This window comes from Nicotiana tomentosiformis, chromosome 5, assembly GCF_000390325.3.
Source record: "Nicotiana tomentosiformis chromosome 5, ASM39032v3, whole genome shotgun sequence".
NCBI classification, from domain to species: domain Eukaryota; kingdom Viridiplantae; phylum Streptophyta; class Magnoliopsida; order Solanales; family Solanaceae; genus Nicotiana; species Nicotiana tomentosiformis.
The window spans coordinates 2,832,563-2,853,050 of NC_090816.1; the positions used below are offsets into that span (position 1 = coordinate 2,832,563).

The 20,488-nt window shown below is 35.0% G+C and overlaps 3 protein-coding genes across 7 annotated transcripts; all 3 read right to left on the bottom strand.

Annotated features, from left to right (window-relative positions):
* Nucleotides 1-1,676: 1,676 nt before the first annotated feature.
* LOC104092676 (transketolase, chloroplastic) lies at nucleotides 1,677-6,480 on the bottom strand. Its single transcript, XM_009598331.3, has 7 exons — nucleotides 5,874-6,480; nucleotides 4,582-4,672; nucleotides 4,341-4,446; nucleotides 3,945-4,227; nucleotides 3,549-3,697; nucleotides 3,307-3,460; nucleotides 1,677-2,968 (listed from the first exon to the last, which is right to left on the bottom strand). The coding sequence occupies exons 1-7, from the start codon at nucleotides 6,360-6,362 to the stop codon at nucleotides 2,009-2,011; spliced, it is 2,232 nt and encodes a 743-aa protein (XP_009596626.1). The 5' UTR covers nucleotides 6,363-6,480; the 3' UTR covers nucleotides 1,677-2,008.
* Nucleotides 6,481-9,808: 3,328 nt separating this feature from the next.
* On the bottom strand, nucleotides 9,809-13,025 carry LOC104092678 (DNA repair protein RAD51 homolog 3). Of its 4 annotated transcripts, none has more exons than XM_033655231.2 (9): nucleotides 12,817-13,025; nucleotides 11,721-11,819; nucleotides 11,354-11,509; nucleotides 11,181-11,214; nucleotides 11,028-11,098; nucleotides 10,700-10,926; nucleotides 10,488-10,613; nucleotides 10,320-10,386; nucleotides 9,809-10,129 (listed from the first exon to the last, which is right to left on the bottom strand). In XM_033655231.2, exons 1-9 carry the CDS (start codon nucleotides 12,926-12,928, stop codon nucleotides 9,954-9,956), a joined length of 1,068 nt encoding a protein of 355 aa, XP_033511122.1. In that variant the 5' UTR covers nucleotides 12,929-13,025; the 3' UTR covers nucleotides 9,809-9,953. The 4 variants fall into 4 exon arrangements, with proteins under 4 accessions (XP_033511122.1, XP_033511121.1, XP_009596627.1 ...); XM_033655230.2 differs by having other exon boundaries at nucleotides 10,488-10,619; nucleotides 12,817-13,017; XM_009598332.4 differs by having other exon boundaries at nucleotides 10,488-10,619; nucleotides 11,354-11,476; nucleotides 12,817-13,007.
* Nucleotides 13,026-14,159: 1,134 nt separating this feature from the next.
* LOC104092679 (probable tRNA N6-adenosine threonylcarbamoyltransferase, mitochondrial) lies at nucleotides 14,160-20,488 on the bottom strand. 2 transcript variants are annotated; one of them, XM_009598335.4, is made up of 13 exons: nucleotides 20,156-20,488; nucleotides 19,673-19,717; nucleotides 18,563-18,637; nucleotides 18,059-18,155; nucleotides 17,645-17,735; nucleotides 17,241-17,290; nucleotides 16,525-16,715; nucleotides 16,321-16,406; nucleotides 15,618-15,693; nucleotides 15,408-15,491; nucleotides 15,166-15,280; nucleotides 14,969-15,057; nucleotides 14,160-14,681 (listed from the first exon to the last, which is right to left on the bottom strand). In XM_009598335.4, exons 1-13 carry the CDS (start codon nucleotides 20,435-20,437, stop codon nucleotides 14,535-14,537), a joined length of 1,428 nt encoding a protein of 475 aa, XP_009596630.1. In that variant the 5' UTR covers nucleotides 20,438-20,488; the 3' UTR covers nucleotides 14,160-14,534. The 2 variants fall into 2 exon arrangements, with proteins under 2 accessions (XP_009596630.1, XP_033511119.1); XM_033655228.2 differs by having other exon boundaries at nucleotides 18,563-18,633; nucleotides 20,156-20,243.

Here is a 20,488-nt window from a genome sequence, read left to right on the forward strand (position 1 = left end):
TCAAAAGTAATCGAAATTTAGCCACTTTTTATGTAAAGATAAATCTGAACGAAAATATTATTCAAAATCCGAAAAATATTCCAGCATAATATACTAAAGTAGGGGTGTTCGTCGGTCGGTACGGTACGATATTTAGACATTTCGGTTCGGTATTCTCGGTATTCGATTTCGTAAAATGCTATACCAATACCGTACCTAATTAAATTCGGTATGGTTCAGTTTTTCTCCTTTCGGTTTCGGTTTATTCGGTTCGGTATTTTCGGTTGATTCGGTTTGAATACTAGCTAGTGCATAAAGTCATACACGATAATATTCTTAATTAAAGTACTCAAAAGTACAAACGTAAAAACTTCGTTGACAAAAGTTGTGTCCAAAACCAGCAAATACCAACCTAGAGAGAGAAAACTTAGAGAAATATCTTGTTACTTGCTTAGAGTTAATTGATGAACTTAGAGAATAAAGGAAAGTAAAATTTTAGATTTCTTATATTTATGTTATAATTAATAAAATGTGTATTGTGTAATATAATATATATTTCGGTACAGTATCGGTATTTCGGTATTTAAAATTTAAAATACCAAATACCATACCTAATACCAATTTTTTTTAAAAACTTAAACCAAATAATATACCAAATACCAAAATTTTCGATTTCGGTACGGTAATTAGGTATTTACCAAATTATGCACAGCCCTATACTGGAGTTCCAGTATAATATATCGGTCCAGCATAATATGCTGAAAGTTCATACACAGGTGCTCCAATCTCCAGTATATTATACTGGAACTTTCCGCGTGTTGGACTTCCAGCATAATATGCTGGAAATTCATACACAAGTGCACCAGTCTCCAGTATATTATGCTGGACCGGTTCGCGTTGCAGCAAAAATAGTGACTATTTTTCAATGACTTTGCAAATGCTGGCTATTTTTCAATTATCAGTCTGAAAATTGGCTAGCCCATGCTATTTTTACCGTAAATTTGGATACACACAATCTCCCATCCTCCAACCCTTGGTATGGGGCCACATTCTTTTTTGTTTAATCTAAACTCATTTCAACTAATTCAGAATCGCGCAATCGTAGTATTATCCCGATTAATTTAGAGCAAGAGTATCTACATTCCTAGAGCTTAAACTCGAATCCATTAACTAAGAATATAGAGATCCGCACCACCTTAATATGGCTACATTTTGTTGCTTGGAAAGACTCACATTTGCTTTAAAGATTAGATTTCCATATTTTCTTCCATGGCTTAGATCCAAAGGGTAATGAAGAGAAATAAAGTCATCCAATTCCTGATAAGAATCAGTGATATGACCAGTTAAAATATCACTAGTGAAAATTTCTCCTAAACCATTTAAAATTTAGCTTGAAATAGGTGTAGAAACAATCTAGTTCAATGGTAGAATATAGTACTTCCTTAAGTACACCTTGCAGACTTTGTAATCAATCTTGCGAAAACATTATGTAAGTCCATTTGCTTTGAAACAGGACTATACTTTCGCTGAGGGTCTATCGAAAACATCTCTACCTTCACAAAGTAGGGGTAAGGTCTGCGTACACACTACCTTCCCCAGACCCCACATGTGAAATTAGACTGGATTTGTTATTGTTGTATTTGCTTTGAAACAGATAGCTACAAACTGATGACTATAGTAAAGACAAAGAAAGCCCCTTTATCAAAAGACATGAATTTCCAATTGAAAATGAGATCTTGGTATCACTCGACCAAATAAAATTACAAAACTCACAGATATGTTTTAAGTGTACATGGTCAGGAGCATCCATAATCCTATTTCTATCCTCATCTTGGATTCATTTTGGCCGCTCCGCTACTAAAACTGAAGAAAACAAAGGACAGATGAAGAAATAGTTTTTATTGAAAATACCAGGCAACAGTGAACTGCCGAGTCCGTTTGGTATTGGTTTCCACCGTTATCTCCAACCTCAGTTTCAAAATGAAAACAAATTTGGTAGACACCAGCAACCAAGGGTAAGTAATAAAGCCTAAGAAACTTGTTTAGCTGCAGCTACAACAGCCTCTGCTGTAATTCCGTACTCCTTGTATATTTTTCCAGCAGGGGCACTGGCACCCCATCTGTCAATTCCGATGGCCTTCCCCTTTGATCCGACATATTTCTCCCACCCAAATGTGGATCCAGCCTCAATGCTAACTCTAGCTGTAACAGATGATGGAAGGACACTTTCCTTGTAGTCGGCTGATTGTTCTTCAAAAAGCTCCCAACAAACAAAGGAAACAACTCTCACTGCTTTTCCTTCTTTCCTGAGTTCATCAGCAGCCTTGACAGCAATTTCTAACTCTGAGCCAGTACCAATCAAAATGACATCAGGTTTGTTGCCAGAAGAATTGTCTGATAAAATGTAGCCACCCTTTGCTGCTCCTTCAATAGAACTTCCAGCAAGTTGTGGCAACTTTTGCCGAGAGAGGGCAAGGATTGATGGTGTCTTCCTCTTGAGGACAGCCACCTTGTAAGCTCCCGCTGTCTCGTTGCCATCTGCTGGACGGAACATCAGAATGTTGGGCATTGCACGGAAACTTGCCAAGTGCTCAATGGGTTGATGGGTAGGCCCATCTTCTCCTAGACCAATTGAATCGTGGGTCATAACATAAATAACTCCAGCCTCAGACAAGGCTGAAATTCTCATAGCTCCTCTCATGTAGTCGGTGAACACAAAGAAAGTAGCACAGTAGGGAATCAAGCCAGGGCTGTGTAGAGCAATACCATTACATATGGCTCCCATACCATGTTCACGAACACCAAACCTTAGATTACGCTCCTCTGGGGTGTTCTTTTGGAAGTCACCAAACATTTTCATGAGGGTCATGTTTGATGAGGCAAGATCAGCACTACCACCAAGGAAACCAGGAAGAACCTTGGCAAGAGCATTCAGGTTTTGTTGGGACAGGTTTCTGGTGGCATCCGCTGGACTTTCAGGTGTGTAGGTCTGAGATTGAGAAAGCAAGCAAATAACTGGATTAGGAAAGATTTACATGTTTCAAAACTAGACGAGTATCATTTTTGAGCAAGACTGTTTAGATAGAAAAGGATGATTGAGGAATTGTGATGCAAAATAGTTGATTTGACTTATTAAATATTGGTCCCGCCGATCAGGGAAAATAGAAAGTACAGGAGTACAAATGAAACAAACTCTCTCGTCTATTATACCAGGCAAAAATTCAACAACCTCACTCCCACAAGCTAAGAACTTAATATAAGGATAGCCCAAACCAAAAGCAGTTGAACTCAGCTTGAAATAAGAGAGAGCTGAAAATGACTACTTACAGGCAGAGCTTTCTCCCAGCCAGCAGGTAGTTCACCAGTGGTAATGGATTTGAGTACTGCAGCTTCCTCTGGGTACTTCTTCTCATATTCAGCAAACTTGGTATTCCATCCAGCTTCAAGAGCAGCACCCTCGGGAACATGACGACTCCAATGGCTGCAATAAGTAGCAAGTGAACACCAATAGCTTGTAAGTAACCAGTAATGTTCAAATGAATAAGAGGAGAAAGGGAATGGATTAATACCTCTTGACATCTTCAGGCACGTGGAAAGGCTCATAAGGCCATCCCAAGTTACTCCTGGTGGCCTCTACTTCCTTAGCTCCAAGTGCACTTCCATGTACACTGTAACTGTTTGCCTTGTTGGGCGAGCCAAAACCAATGGTTGTAGTCACCTGAAAGGAGGAAAGTTCAGTAAACTTAATGATGAACGATACGAAATGAATCTATCAAGGAACCCTAGCAGCACTACGAATAATGAATTAATCCTGCACCCCGACTGCGAAAAAAAAAGGAAATGGGATATTCAAAAATGAAATGTAAAATTATCAATGAAGCAAAGTCTATATAGTAATTCAATCATATACTACTTTTCAGGATCACCTCGTAGTACCCAACATAAAGATGCAGAAGATAAAGTACCTTGATCATAGTGGGTTTGTCTGTGACAGTTTTTGCTTCCTTAATAGCAGCACGAATCTCATCATAACCAGTGTTACCGTTCTTCACCCAGATTACGTGCCACCCAAGAGCCTCAAAACGGGCACCAACATCCTCAGTGAAAGCGATTTCTGTGTCACCATCAATTGAGATGTGGTTGTCATCATAGAAAGCAATCAGCTTTCCAAGTCCCCAGTGTCCAGCAAGGGAACAAGCTTCTTGTGAAATACCCTCCATCTGGCAACCATCACCGAGAATAACATATCTGCATGACCAATCATCGATGCAATTAGTTAAGCAAAAGACAGGTTGCATTAAATCGTTCTATTGTTATGGCACTAAAGGGAAACAAAAAGGAGAGAGTGAGAAGACTCTCACGTGTAGTGGTCTACAATCTCAGCGTCAGGCTTATTGAAACGAGCAGCCAAGTGTTTCTCCACAAGAGCCAAGCCAACGGCGTTGGCAATACCTTGTCCCAGAGGCCCTAACCGCAAGAAAATAAAGAAATTAGTTATACAGCTCGCAACGAAAAGCCATGTAGTCAAAATATATAATCCACCCCCAGATATACAAATGCTACTTATAAGTGTACATGGGACATAAAAAAAAGTGCACTAACCGGTGGTGACTTCAACACCAGGTGTCTCAAAGTTTTCAGGGTGTCCAGGGGTTTTGCTTCCCCACTGACGGAAGCTCTTCAAGTCCTCTTCCTAGTCAAATATAATACTAAAATAATCAGCAAAACAGGTAAAAAAAGCATAGTGGTGAAAAAAATTCCAAATGTAATGCAAGTAAATTCTCACTCATAAAACACATTTAAAAAAAAAAAAAGCTCATTAAGCTAAAAGACAGATAAAATCATCAGTAACTGTGCAAAGTGTACCAAAAAGTCATGTTTCAATTTTGACTGTTCGGTATGGAGGAAAATTTTTCTTGGAAAACAGTTCCAGAGTTTGGATACCTAAAATTGTTAAATACGTTTCTCTGAGGAAAATATTTTGCACCAAACGTGGGAAATTACATTTTCCTTGATAATCATACCAACTGCTCTTCCATATCACTTACTTCAATCAACATCATACTCAAGATTTCGTCAAACACTTTCCTAATATCTTATCCTACACTTCGCAAGTTTCAACTTATATACAAACCAAACACTGGAACACGATCAAGAAAATGATTTCCCGAGAAAAATATTTCATAAAAACACATCCCTCCCCACCAAACACATGAAATTCTATACCAGAATGGCATGACATACATGTTTATGTATGTTTGGTATGAAAGATCTTGGATAATCAGTGGTTTTCTCACTTATTTTCTGTATTAGGTAGGTGAATGAAAAATATTTTCCAATTTTTTTTTTCTACATCAGCAAATTAGAGGTGCTTTGACGAAATTTTTGTAGTTTTAAAAACTGATAACAATGTGTAAGTGTTGGTTATAACAAGTGATATGGAGTAAGAGCTAAAATTGTAAAGAAAAATGACTTGATCACCCACAAGTCCACAAGTCATTTCCCCCTCTTTCATTCTGTCGAAAAAGAATGTTACATTTCATATTTAGAAACATAACTTCTAATTTTATCCTTGATGAATGCTTTATAGACATACAAATGTCTACAAACTTATTTTAGACCAAAAGTTGTAAAAAAGTATTTTTTTTAACTTCGTGCCTAGTGGCGAAGCCAAAAATATCTCAAGATTTAAAATATACATATAAAAAGTAATGTTTAACCTATATACACCATATAATTTTCCCTTCACTATATGTGGCTCCCCATTATATTTGTGACCAGTCAAACACTGCCACATAACATAAACAAAATGCATAGATCTACTTATGCATGCACCAATTAGCAAAAAAGACTAATAAAAAAAGTTAAAAGACAAAAAGGTAAGTTTTTTTTACCCTGACAGCATCATAGCCAGCTAGATGAAGCAAAGCATACTGAAGCATACAACCATGTCCAGCTGATAGAACAAACCGATCCCGATTAAACCAATACGGGTTTTTCGGGTTATACCTCATAACCTCATCGTACAATATATGACCCATCGGAGCACAACCCATGGGCAAACCCGGATGACCCGAATTCGCCTTTTCGACAGCATCAATAGCCAAAAATCGAATCGTGTTTACAGATTTGTCAACAAGGGCAGTCTCAGTTTTCTCTATAGTTTCGGTTGCAGCTGAGGCACGAATCGCCGGTGACCTTACGACGGCGGCGGCGGAGGAGGGAGGAGTACGGCGGCGGGAGGTGGTGATATTGGGATTGGATTTAAGGCCGGAAAAAGTGAGAGAAGAAGGGGAAAGTTGAGAAGAAGAGGCAGAGCCATGGCGAGGGACAGAACGAGAGAGGATAGCTTGAGATAGAGTGAGAGAAGAAGAAGACGCCATGGCTTTACCAGTAAGGTGTTTGATGTTTTGTCTCAAAGAGAAAAGAGAGCGAAGAGGAGGTGATATATGGGAGGAGAAAATGAGGAAAGAGTGGCCTTAAAATGACTTTTGAGGATTTATTTAGGGATTGGCTCCTTGTGGCTCTAAGAGATATGTGGGTAGGTGTCATATATTAACATTTACTACTTTTTAATTTAAAAATGCTATCTTATAAATTATAGAAAGAAAATAAATTTTGTCAAAAAATTTGAGGCAATAAAAGAAAAGGAAAATATATGGTTCATGGTTCAAAACTCGGTAAATAATGGATCCATTTTTCTATCATTTTTCACTTGAATATTAACCCTTTTGTATGGTATTTAAAGTCTGTGACTTACATCTAGTCCATATATTATGTGTTGCTGCGCTACTAGTACTAAATCAAAACCCAAAGGGCGACTTATTTAATATATAATATAAATTGAGAATATTTTTAATAACAATATAAAAATGACTCATTTATGTACTTTTGGATCTATAAATTACTATAACTTGTATGGTCAACTTGCTTGTGATTGTTTGATGAAGGGCAACTTTTTATTCTCTTTTGGATCTTTAAATTAATCTAATATATGAAATTTGTGGACGATGATCTTTAGCAGATACTTCTAAATCAATGTCGAGCTAAATCTACCTTGAATTTTTGTGCAGCTGTTTTTTTTTCTTTTTTTTCTTTTCATATTAAGGTTAATATAGAATAGCATATTCTCTCAACGAAAAATTGAGGAACGAATCTAATTATGAATGCCAAAGTGGAAACGAAAAAGAAAAGGAAAAAAATGCAAAATACAGAACTTGGAGAAATATTAGGTAAGGGATTGAATTCAAGAACCAACAACCAAATTAGGTTGTTATCTTTTCGATGCCCCTCAACAAAAAAATAAAAAATGGTAATTTTTTTGTTTGGTTGGTTGAGGTACTTTTTGGTCAAAAAATTCATCTCACCTAACCATATAGCGTTTCTTTCAAAAACCAATAAATAATTTAAAATACAACTGCTAGATTTTGATGTGGAATTTTACGTCAGGCTTAAGAAACAGATTCTGTATAATGTCATACAGTTATCAACTTTAGTTCTGATAGAAAATAAATCCTGCTTTAAATTGAAAAAGACAAAGGATTTAATACCTTATCTATCTATTAAAGGATTCATATATTTTACATTTAAGTACTTTTAGTTCATAAAATTCTAAAAAATATGCTAAACGTTTACATTATTTTTTCTTTCTAAAAGTTCATCAGTAAAAAGAGTTGGAATAAGGGTAGTTGTTATCACTAGGGGTGTACATGAACCGAGTTGGTTCGGTTTTTATCAAAATCAAATCAACTATATCGGTTTGGATTAGTTCAGTTTTGTCGGGTTTTTCGAATTTTTTGTTATATGAATATTATTTCAATCTTACTTTGTTAAACTTTTTATAAGTAAATATATGTTTAGTAAAAATTAAAAAATGTGATAATTATATGATCTATTAAAATATTATTATCGAAGAATTTTCTTAGTAACACATGATACTTATTTTTTAGTTGTCTGGCAATAATTTTACGTTGATATACACTTTCAAATTAACCGAATTTAATAATTAAACATAAAAATAAATATGAACTTATATAATGATATGTTCTATTTAATTTTAAATTATCGAAATACCATTTCAAATTCGAAAAAGATATAAGAATTTAATAAATCTTGACATATGAATATAGAAAAATAAAGAGATTGACGAATTTCACTAACACTTGATAAGAAAGTGATCATACAATCCATTATTTAAAGTTACTAAATATGGAACATTTCATATTTAACTACATATTACATCCCATAAGAGAATTGCAAATATTTTTAGATATGATTTAAAGAAAATTCTATAAAAGGTTTTAAAAGTATACATAAAAATTATATATATTTATATGTCGGTTTGGTTCGGATTTTTTTACTCAATACCAAATCAAATCGGGTTTTTTAATCGGTTTGATTTGACTTTTCGGATTAGTACGATTTTCCAGTTCGGTTTGTACACCCCTAGTTATCAACGAAAGTTGTAGTAAAATGGATATGATTCTTTCACTTAACCCAAAGTCTCGAAAAAAAAAAAAAAAAAAAAGGTCTCGGTTCAAGTTTTAAAAGGAAAATTTTTTGGTAGAAAAATATTTTCGCTTTAATAAACGCTACGCAATGTGAATTCAAATTTGTTGAACCAAAAACAAATATCGAACACCGAAAGAAAGAAAAAAAATATTTGTTGAAGCTTTGGAGGTGTCGTCATAGGCGCAACAGAGAGGATGATACGAGGCGGCAATTACAAGGTGAAACGCCCATTTGGCACTTAAAAGTTAAAATTGGTATTATGGCCGTGTTAATCCCCCTTATTAATTATTGGGTTGGGTGTGTTTGGTAAGAAGGAAAATATTTTCATGAAAAATAAGTGATTTTATTACTTATTTTATCTTGTTTGATTGGTTAGTGAAAAACTTATTTTATTACTTATTTACTTTAAGAAAATATTTTTTTATTCTATTCTCCTCACCCCCTTCCCAAGTTCCCATGTTTCCTTGCCTCCCACCCCCTTCCCAAATAATCAACGTTTTAAGGACTCTATTTTCTTCAACAATTTAATTATTCTTCTAAAAATTAACACAAATACTCCATAACTATAACAAAAAAAAAAAGTATTCTTTCTACGACATGAAAATAAAGTAATCATTTTATTGAAATAAAAGAAAATACATTTTCTACATCATAAATAAAAAGACTCATTTTGTTGAAATGAAAAATATATTTTCTACATCATGAAAAGAAAATACTCATTTTGTTGAAATGAAAAAAATATTTTTTCTACATGAAAATAAAATACTTCTTTTACATCGTGAAAAGAAAATATTTTTTTTGTTAAAATGAAAAAAAAAAAAATTATGTCATGAAAATAAAATACTTATTTGTTGAAATAAAAAAAAAAATTACTTATAACATGAAAGGAAAGTACTATTAATAATATTTTTATTTATGGTGGGTTGGTGAGTTTCTCTATGAGAGTTTCTCACAACTAAAATGATGAACTTATAAACAATCCTAAAAGAAAATGGCAACTAGGTACACAATGCATCCCAAGTTTATGCGGGTCCGAGGAAAGGTTGCATCTGAGAGTGTGATATAGACATACATCTAAAACCCGTGATCTATAAGTCACACGGAAACAACTTTACCGTTGCTTCAAGCTCTTCTTCGTATTAACAATCCTATAGTATCTCTAAAATTTAATGACTGTTTCACCATCTTTAATGCATATAAAGCAAGTGTTAAAAGTTGATTATTTTGCAGTTATCTTAAACAGTTATGTGCAAACCAAAGGAAAATTTTAACCTACTTTAGGGTGTTTAAGTTCCGTATCCAGTCGAAGCTATGTATGTTCAAATGTTTAAGGAGAATTTGTAAAGATTCACGGCTAGGCATAGAATTTACAAGTCCATAGCACGTCAAGCAAAACTCACTCTCATCCAAGCGGAAGAAAAATAAGAGTTCCGTCATTGCTCTTTCAAATGTTAACTGAAAACTTACATCATCTTGACTCGTTTACAGTTTGAAACAGAGCTCCGAATCCCTCTGCCCGTCACGGAATATTGAGCAGATGCTGATCGAACAGAAGGCGACTTGTCAATGTATGCATACCTTTCATTACCATTCCAGTATAAAATCACCCGGTTAGTGCAAGCGTGTGACCAGCTATCTCCTGTTTGGCAAAACATATTAAGAAGCAAAAACAGACAATGATCAATACAATAAGTTCACCATCTTTGTTTTCCCAAACTTTTGAAAAAGAGAACAATTGTTCTCTGGGAATTTGGTGGGACGGGGGCGAAAATTAGCAGGAGGCGACATGTTTGGTACCAAGATATATCTTACGAAAGCTTGGTATTTACCTAATGCAAGAGTTAACTGATATGACCCTTCGATATACTTGGTGGTTACTTGATTCAAGAGGACAACCTACACAAAGAAATCAACGTTAATGACTTGATACAATCGCAAATAAATCTAACAGATTGCGAGCAGAAAGATAATCAATTGAGAAAGGAAGTTATCCTTACTGCCAAAGTAAATTTCTTTGTGAGCTTCATCAACTTTAAGGCCATTCCACCAAGTAGTCGGGTTCTAAGGGCCATGTCATCAAAATCTTGTCGGAAATGGAATGTAATGCTATCAATAATTACAACCTTAACCTAACAAAAAATAAGTTTCAGAAATTATATGTTTTAGTTGTGAAGAAGGATATTTAAAAAGAAAGAATTCCTCTACATACATCTTTATGCTCTGAGATGAACTTATCCAAGTAATTTACAACAGCAATTTGCTCTGTGTAACTACAAACACGAAAATAGAATATGTTCTCAAGGAAATCCGTTGGCTTCATGTTAAGTTGACAAGCTTGTAAATCCTTCTTTAAAAATCCATGATATTCTTGCATGTCTTCTAGACAAGCTTCAGCAATTTGTAAAGCGCGCTCCACCATAAAGCTGCCTTCTGTATCTGAAAAATGCATATATTGCTAACTGCTTGCCTGATTTTAGAAAGAGAATAGCAGTAGTTGATGTAACACGCAAATAACAAACAACTCTATCAGCATCTACCTATATATATTGCCTTGCCTTGCAGACCACCATAATCCATAGGAATTTGGACGTTCACTGCAAGTTGTATACTGCATTTTCAAGTGTTTCAATCACTAGAAACAAAAAGGAAGCTATTCCTAATACATAGGAGGTAGATGTGATAACAATTACCCAAGTTGCGTTTTACCAATTCCTGGCACCCCACCTGAAACAATCAAAGGAAATGTTATCTTAAACTTGATGAAAACTGCAAACATGTCGTTTTAGAAATGGTGATAAGCAAGAGGAACACCTGTATGATATTGTTGGTAATAGACAAGATATCTAAAGGTTAAAACACTAACCAATTTCAGTAACCTCTTTGCAACTTATTCCCCCACCCAAAACGTCATCCAGCTCGGAACAGGATGTTGTGATACGTCCAAGTGATTTCTCCTCGTTTAGCATATCCCATGCAGTCTGTGCTCCTAATGAAAAATTCCATGAATAACTTCCTTCCTCTTTGCAAAAATAACCAAAGCAGAACAATGAAATGCACGCTACTGTTAACAAGCCAATACTAAATAACTATCACGCTAAAACAAACTTAATCATTTGAAATAATGACTCCATAATCTTTGTAAAAAATACTCAAAATATAATCTACATGACTGCTGACAGACAAACCATCAAGTTTTCACTTTTCATAGAATAGTGTTAATAATAATATACCATTGACAATGGAGCTAGTTCCATTAGATCTTTCAGATCCCCTCCTTTGTGATGCAACTCTCAAAATTCCAATCGCCTCATTTTCTGAAATATTTAGATCTATAACACAAAAAAGTTAAAAGATATGAAATTTTTGCATATGCAAAAGAACATTATGTAGGAATAACATTAGTGTCACTTGTTAAATAAAACTTAAAACTGTTACAACTCATCATCAAACTTGATCATAAACTAGAACTGAGACAAAATGGGAAGCCACACAAAATTAAGCATTTTATTTATAGCACCAAGTTTATTCTTTTCCCAAAACTCCGCAGATTCTAAATCTTCAAAATATTAGTTTCCCTTACGTCCATCGTTCAGTTAACCCAGGGGCGTATGTAGTGTTAACGTTATGCGTTCTTCTGAACCCCATCAACTTCTGTTCAAACCCTATATATGAGTTAAAATTAACACTAAATAATTACAAATAACATTTAGTACAAATAATAGATTTTGAAATCAGTAAATCAAATGCACTGTAGTAGAATTCCTAAACCCGAACCCACAAAGTTCAATCTGAGTTAACCTCTCCCACTGAAATAGAATTGCATATTTCCAACAAAATATTTCTCCTTTAAGTCATTCAAGCATCATACAACTTTGAGCTCAAAATCAGAATTTGGCGCCTTGAAACCAGCAATTATGTAAATTATAACTTAATTCAACTTGCCTCTCTGCCCTTGCCCTCCTCCCATGATAGGGATAAGGTCTGCGTACACAATACCCTCTCAAGACCCAACTTGTGGGAATTCACTGTGTTGTTGTCGTTGTCGTTGTTGTTATAACTTAATTCAACTTGGGGAAAAGGATTCCCATAAATGAAAACTAATTTCTCCCAATTCCACTTGTAAAAAAAATCCAATTCAAGGAGCCTCTCTTTCACTACACATAAAAGCAGATGTGTTGTTCCATAAATATGGGCACATAAAACAAACTAGCCATTTTTAACTGATTGCTAATAATAAATTCAATGAGAAATTTAGAACTTCAGAAATGACAAACTAAACAAGTAAAGGATTTAGCTTTTCAATTAATTTGCATAAATAAAAGATACCGCGAGCAAGGTCGGAGTAGGAGACGGAAAAGAGAGAAGAAAGAGAAGAGTAGCCGGCGGAGATCAGCTTTGCTCTCTGCGATGCCGATATCGGAAGACTTGAAACTTCCATTTCTTCCCTTTACCTCTAAGGGTTTTCGCGCTCAAAATTAGTACATGCCAATTGCTATTTATATATCCTCCACTCTTCTTCTAAATGAATTTATTTTGGCAAATTACAAATGGTTGGTTGCATTGGCGATTTAGGATTTCGAGAAATGGGTGCACCACTAAAAAGGAGAAAAAATAATTAAGTATTGAACAAAGTGTATCATTCAATATTTACAGAGTATGGGTGTCTAATACATAATACTGGACAAATTCTAAAAAATATGTACATAAAATATCTAATTTGGCGGAGGGACCATGGGTTCACGTGCCCCGTATTATAGGCTATAGATACGCTCCTCGGTTGATGGATACTAATTATATTTGCTAGCTAAAAATACACATAAATATAATAATAATAATATATTTTTATAGACTATTATTTTTTAGAGCGGCTAAAAATATAAATTTTTCGATTTTTTTTGTCTTTTCTTCTTAATGACACTAGTATCCTCATTTCACAAACAAAAAAAAAAAGGAGGGTTAGTGTATATCATCCTTCTTCTTTTTTTTCTTTTTTCTTTTAATTATTTTATTACCTCTCTACCTGCATAAGGTAGGGGTAAAATATACATACATACTATCCTTTCTCATATCTCACTTGTGAGATTAAACTGGATTTGTTGTTACTGTTGTTGTTACTTTGATTGTTTTGTTACATTTTTTATTGTTAAATTTTTTGTTATACAAGGTGTATTTATAAGCCAAAACTTTATAAGTACTTTTGATTTGACCAAGGTTTATACTCTTATAGTTTAAAAAAAATATGCATAAAAAAAAACTCAAACTTCCACTTAGTACAATTTTTATTAATCGCTTTCTCCGTATAAAGATAATTTTAATGCACTTTTTTAAAAAAATTTAAAGACATTTAAATCAATTTAACATAAACACTTTTCTATAGCATGTCAAAAAGTTTATTATCAAATTTAGCGTTTTATGCTTATCAACTACTTTGAGTCAACTAACCCAAAGGCTAATAGAAATGTATACTTATGTTTGATTTACCAATATTACTCCTTTTTATTTCTTGTTGACAATTATATTCTGTTTTTAAAGATAAGAAAATAAATATAATCAAGAAGAGAGAATTGTAAACTATCTCATCTACACTTCTCAGTATTAGAATTTCTAAACTTTGCTGACTTGTGATTCCTAAGTACAAGTTAGAACACTATCGCTAAATACAGGTGCAGTAAAACATAATACACTTTCTATATTAATCAGAAGAAATTAATTTTTGTCTCATTAGGAATAATTCACAACATAATATATCCTAAACCATAACTATATAGCATAGCAAAAGTTTATACAATAAATCTCATGCCATTCTTCTAACACAAGTGCAAAATACTAACAACCACATCTACCACCAAATGACACTGAGGTGAGACTTATTAATCTCCCATAATACAAAAAATTTCCTCAGAACTGAGCCATCTCAACAGCTTGTGATGATTACGTATTCAAATCCCGATCCAATGTGAGCTAACTTTATAGAGGTCTCAAGATCCTCAGAGAGAATATCTCCATGTTTTTGGATACCCGTTGCAGAGAAGTCTCGAGTAATTTTAAATTGTAGATTGTGACTCTTGCTTAACAGATGCCTTAATGAGAGAGGTAAGTGATGGATGAATCCGTGCTGTTCTCAGCGAACGAGCTTCACTTTTTCCTTCAGCATATTCCTCGCCAAGTGGCCACCTTGGGCGCAAATCAAGCTGATCAAAGGAGGCATTGGTCAAAATTAAACATTGTAAGGAGAAGGGTGTGTGTTTGTTGTGGGGGGGGGGGGGGTTCAGGGAACAGGAATTAGAACAATAGAAACTCCATAAAGCAGATCTGAGGAGTTTCAAATTTTGACTGAATATTCTGGATGATATTTGACAAGCGTAACTTCCAAGGTGCAAATTTATTGGCTGAATACGCAGATCAACTTAAACTATAGGACAATATGGCCAGTTTGAGCAGAGGTAAGGGGAAAAGGCAAGGCAAGAAAAAGACAAACCACAACATCTTCTGGTTCATTTGCAGGAGGCGGAGGATCAAATCTGCCAAGACGGAAATGTTCAATGCCAGTCCATGCAACCATTACACCTATTAGAACAGGCAAACGAATTAGAGTGCAATACCATTGTCTAACCACGAGAGACAAAACCTTTCCTCTATGAAAATGAGGCAATTTTAAAAAGAGAATTGTCTAACCATTGTCAGTACAAAGGCTAGGAGGGGGGCATACAAGTTTCAGCCCTTTCCGTTTCACAACCTCATCAAGACGAGCTCTGACATACTTATTAGAAGCAACACCTCCAGACACTACCTGTGAAAGGTAAACTGAACGATTAGCATAGTTGACATTAATCTTACAGGAGCATGGAATTAATACATTAGAGTAACGAGAGGAAGAAATTAGTCATAAGAAATTGCAGTAAACAGAGAACACTGACCAAATGATTTATTGAAGGCTCAATGTTCAAAGCCCAATCAATTGCCCGTTCACACTTTTCCTCCAAATGTAATACCGCAACTCGCTGCGTGAAACGACATTGCAAATGCAATGAGATTCAGAATTTAAAGGAGGTATAGGAGACAGATTGATTTGTTAGCCAACAATTCTTAATTACAATGAAATCACGACAGATGTAAAAGCTATATACCTGGAAGGAGGCAGCAATATCGGCCCGAGCCTGTCTATCTTCATTAGAAGCTGAAGCAAGAGAGACTTCAGCATTACTGCATACAACCTATAAAATGTGAATAGCTAGGAAGACAAGCACAATGACAACCAACTGATGTACATTGTTATCTGAGTGACTCATTATACCTTAAAATCACAAGACAGAGCTAAAAGCTACTGTACTTTCTAGACAATGATTTACATGAAGACTAAACTAAGGAGATATTGTAGAAAGAGGAAGAAACAAGGGAAGTTTCTTTAATCTTTTCAAGAATTTCTGCTTTGATTGGCCCCGGGGTTTGGTCTAGTGGTAAGAGCGCGGCAAGTGATGTTTGGGTTAGGCACACGTCAAGGGTCTGAACCATGTTGCAGACAAAAGCTTAATATTTAAGTGGAGAAGGGTAAAGGTGCGGGCTCATTAGTCACCGAGTTTCAAATGGTGTGCCATTGGCCCTCGGGGATTTCTCGGTTATCAAAACCATTTTCTGCTCTGAGGCAGATAGTTTATCCATATATTGGACAATTCATTGTTTACCTCATTGAAAACGGAAAAATCAAATTCTATAATAGGAAAAGAGCAAACAAATGCAGTGCCAATGGTGCTAAAGTTTTTAAGATGAAATGAAAAGGAAAAATACTTCTGGAAGCTGATCAATAACTTATTTCCCTAATGAATCACATACATTCTTTTTGCTTCAATTGCCAACCTCACTTGCGTCTTCAGACCAGCATACGAGAAGTTGCAATCCTTGTGTTGTTTCATAGGGACCTAAAATTTATTCAAACTTTTAGTTAGTTGAGCAAACAATATCACTACTAAACCTCTTTTACAGAGTAATTCTGGAGACATAATGCATATAAGTGCAAATCTCCCTAAAGTAACTTACTTTAAATTTGACAGATCTGGCATCTCCTTCTCGAGCTAGCTCCTCCACAGCGGGGCCCCCACTCCTCCTCAAATCAAGACCAAGCCATTTTGCTGTCTTGTCATATGCCTCGCCAATTGCATCATCAATTGTTGTCCCAAGTTGTATATAATGGCCAAGATCACGTGCAAGGATTAGAAGGTTATGCCCTCCTAAAGAGCATATGAACAAAAGAAAATTCATTAGTTATTGATATCTAATTCACAGAAAAATACAACTGGTCAAATTGTTTTTCCACTAGGAAAACTACATTTCTATGCTGTTGATAGAGAAATGTATCCAATATTTAGCATAACATTTTTCTTAAACTTAAGATAAGTTGGGTTCCCTAGGGAAAAACATGAAAGGAGAAGCACACACGAAGATTATGAATAATATGTTAAAATTAAATCATTGACAAGACATTTATATGATTATGAGAGATTTTCATCTTACAGGATACAATCGAAGGGCTCATAAACATAACACTAAATATCATGAGAATCAGGACAAGCATATGATGTTCCAAGGGAAGAACTGATTATAGATAACCCCATATGATGGCCGTGCAACTAGAACTAGGGTGATACTGTATTTAACTTGATCATATATCTCTAAATACAGGGAAAAATTAACCCAGTATATTATCACTTAGAGTAAATAAAACAGACCTATAAAATTGTAGAAGGTTATCTAACCTGAGACAAGTAGGGCCATGAAAGGAAACTGCAGCTCTTTCTCCACTAGTCTAAAACAGAGAAAACATGAGTTCCAGCTTTCCAGGTGGTTTACATGCAAATGTCTTGAAGCATAAAACAGGCAGCCTTCCAAGACAATCAAGCATAAGTAAGAAGGAAAAACATTACCACAGAGAACAAAATTCATCTTACAAGAGTATTCCAGCCAAAGTTTTTTTCTTAATTTTATTGTTATTATTTTTTAGCAATATTGCGGACAAAGTAAATCGAAAGCTAGGATATTCACAGTCCAGTAACCAACCCTGGAATTGGACAAATTCCCAACAAATTTAGCCATACGAACTGATCCTACTCTACTGCTTGCTACTAGCATGAATAACTTAACCTTTGTTCCATATTGTTACCTGGCAACAAGAGTATGAGCTTCCATGTGATGGACCCCGACAAGAGGTAAATTATGAGAACCAGCAACCTTTCTTGCTTTCTGCACACCAACTACACAGAAATTGCACAAATAAGATACAAGGACTTATGCAATGTTCACTAGTCGTCACAAAATGCATCTATGTATCTCCATATGAATATCCCCCAATGTTTAATTTTCAGACTCATAAGTAGTGGAAGTTAATTTTGACAAACAATAAAGAATTAAGAACAATACTTTATGCTAAACAAAATAGGCACATTAATTGTTGTGGGAAGGAAGGAAAAGGAAAAAAATAAAAATAAAAAGCAATGATCAATCCTCCCCAAAAAAAATTAAAAAAAGAGAGAAAGAAAGAAAGGCTACTAAAGAAAAAGATTGAATAAACACTTACCTCGCAGACAAAGGCTTAAACCAGGACCAATGGTGACAGCAACCGCAGTTAGATCCTTTTCAGTCAGATTAGCTTTATCTAGTGCTTCTTGTACCACCTGAAGGAGTTACGTATCACATTGTTTGCAGGAAACATGTGCCAGAAATATGATGTGTCAATTCAGATTAAGAAGCTATCAAACTTAGAAGTGCGAGAGCTGTGGTAAATAATATAAGTCAGAATTGTAAAAAGAAGGGAATTTTGGGGTGGGACGGTGGGTCCTTCGGAACAACATCCACCGTGCTCCTAACACGACAATCATTGGCATGCCTCAGAACTCCAACACCGAAACGAAATTTGAATTTTTTTCTAGCATGGAATCATAGTCTATAGAATCAGAATTATGATTTAAGAGTATCCATTAACTATAGCCTAAAAGATGTAGACCATCAATCAGTTGGATTCGTTCTAATCAACTGTTTACAAGTTCTGGAAACAAAGTACTTCAGGGTTGAAAGCATATACCTGATCAATCACCAGTGCATGAGCTTCCTCTGCCATTTTAGGAGCAACTCCTCCATATCGAGCAAGCAGTTCTGCCTTGACGAAATACAGAACCACAAGATTAGAAAAAAGATCATGTACTGTGGCAAACACAAGACAATAATATTTGGATAACTTCTCGTAGTTAAAATTCTTTAGAGCACTGAGCAATTGACATGAAGAAAGAACAGTGGTGTGAACAGATATTAAATTATACGGTATAAGAATATAAAGGAAGCTACATGGTGTCACTCCAGATATTATCTTGACTACTCTGCAATGCATAGGAAGGCATTAACCTCTAGCACTCTCCAACTAATATTTTATGTGTTGATTTGTAGATCACCCTCCAACCAAAAGGAAGTGTGCAGATCAAACTATGCTTGTATTACAGTAGTAATGTGTGAAGCCCAGGGTTAGCCTGGCTGCATCGCCAAGAAACACCAACTACCTGCAGAACATTCTTGCTTAAATATTAATCACCCTTTCGGATTCCAAAAATTTGACTTCAAAGAATTAGCTGATACTACAATGTGTCTGTGACGTCTTATGTGATATCATGGCAGTTCCACTAAACACGTGATCCTAGATAGCATTGGCATTTGGCACATTGGCCGAATTATTGACCTTTCAGCTATATTATCAACCAAAACATATTGGAATATCTTTTATTTACTTTATGCGGTCCTCCCCGCCCCTCACCCCCTAACTTTTCAACTAGATGTAACATTGGCATTTTGGCACATTCCCTTGCTTAAATATTTTAATCTTCAATATACGGAGAACTTCTTTCTATTGATTTGCCTTTTATGTATAATGCGCTGCAAGATTTTCCCACACTACACCAGATACTTATAGAGAATTCTTTAAGCCCTTTGTTATATGTATAGATATAAATAGGACAGCGAAGAGAAACGTTGCACACCAGCAACCAATGTGGAACATGGACTAAAACAATGTATAATACAAATAAGAGAATAAGTGTCCAATAAATTACCATGGAATAGCCATTAATTTAACAGAACAAGATAACACCATAAAGTAAATGGTAAATTTCCAGACTTTCTGTATTTATATAAATACATAGAGTACCTGAGATGAGATAACTTGGCTGAGAATTTCACCATTGCTATTTACCTACAACAAGAGATACAAAGCTGAAACAAACATAACAAACTTCACAGCTGCTTCACCCCCACCCACCCCCCAAAAAAGGGGATAATTGCACTTTTGGTCCCTCAGTAATTTGTAAATACTAGTTTTGATCCTTGTGATTTCTGGTTAAGCACATCTAACCTTCAATTAACTAAAATGTGTATTTTTGGTACCTTTAAATAGGAAATATGTGATGTTTAGACTATTTTTAGAATTATATTACCTTTAAATATGGAGTAATAACACAAAATTAATATGAGTGCTTTAATATTATTCACAAATGGAGGGATCAAAAGTGCACATACAGATTAATTGAAGGTTAGATGTGTTTAACCAGAAATCACAAATACCAAAATCAGATTTTGTCGATATTTGTGGGATTAAAAAGTGCTAATTACCGAGACATGACCAAGAACTTACCACAGCAGCAGCAGTATCATCACAGCTAGTTTCAATGCCCAGAATAACTAAATTCTCATTTTCAACCACTTTTTGTTTCTGGTTTTGGACCATTTGTAAATTAGAAGCTGAAGTAGAAAAACAATGAGCTGGAAATTTTTTGAACAACTGGGGTTCTTTTACTGATTTGTTGTGAAATTGTAATTTATTTGTAACTTTGATTGTAAGCTGAAATGAGGGTCGATATAGTAGAAAGCTTAGACGGGAAATTGGGGATGACAAGCTTGGTAATAAAGACGCCATTTTTGATGGATGAAAAAAAGAGAGTAGAAAACGGAAGATGGATGAAGGGTT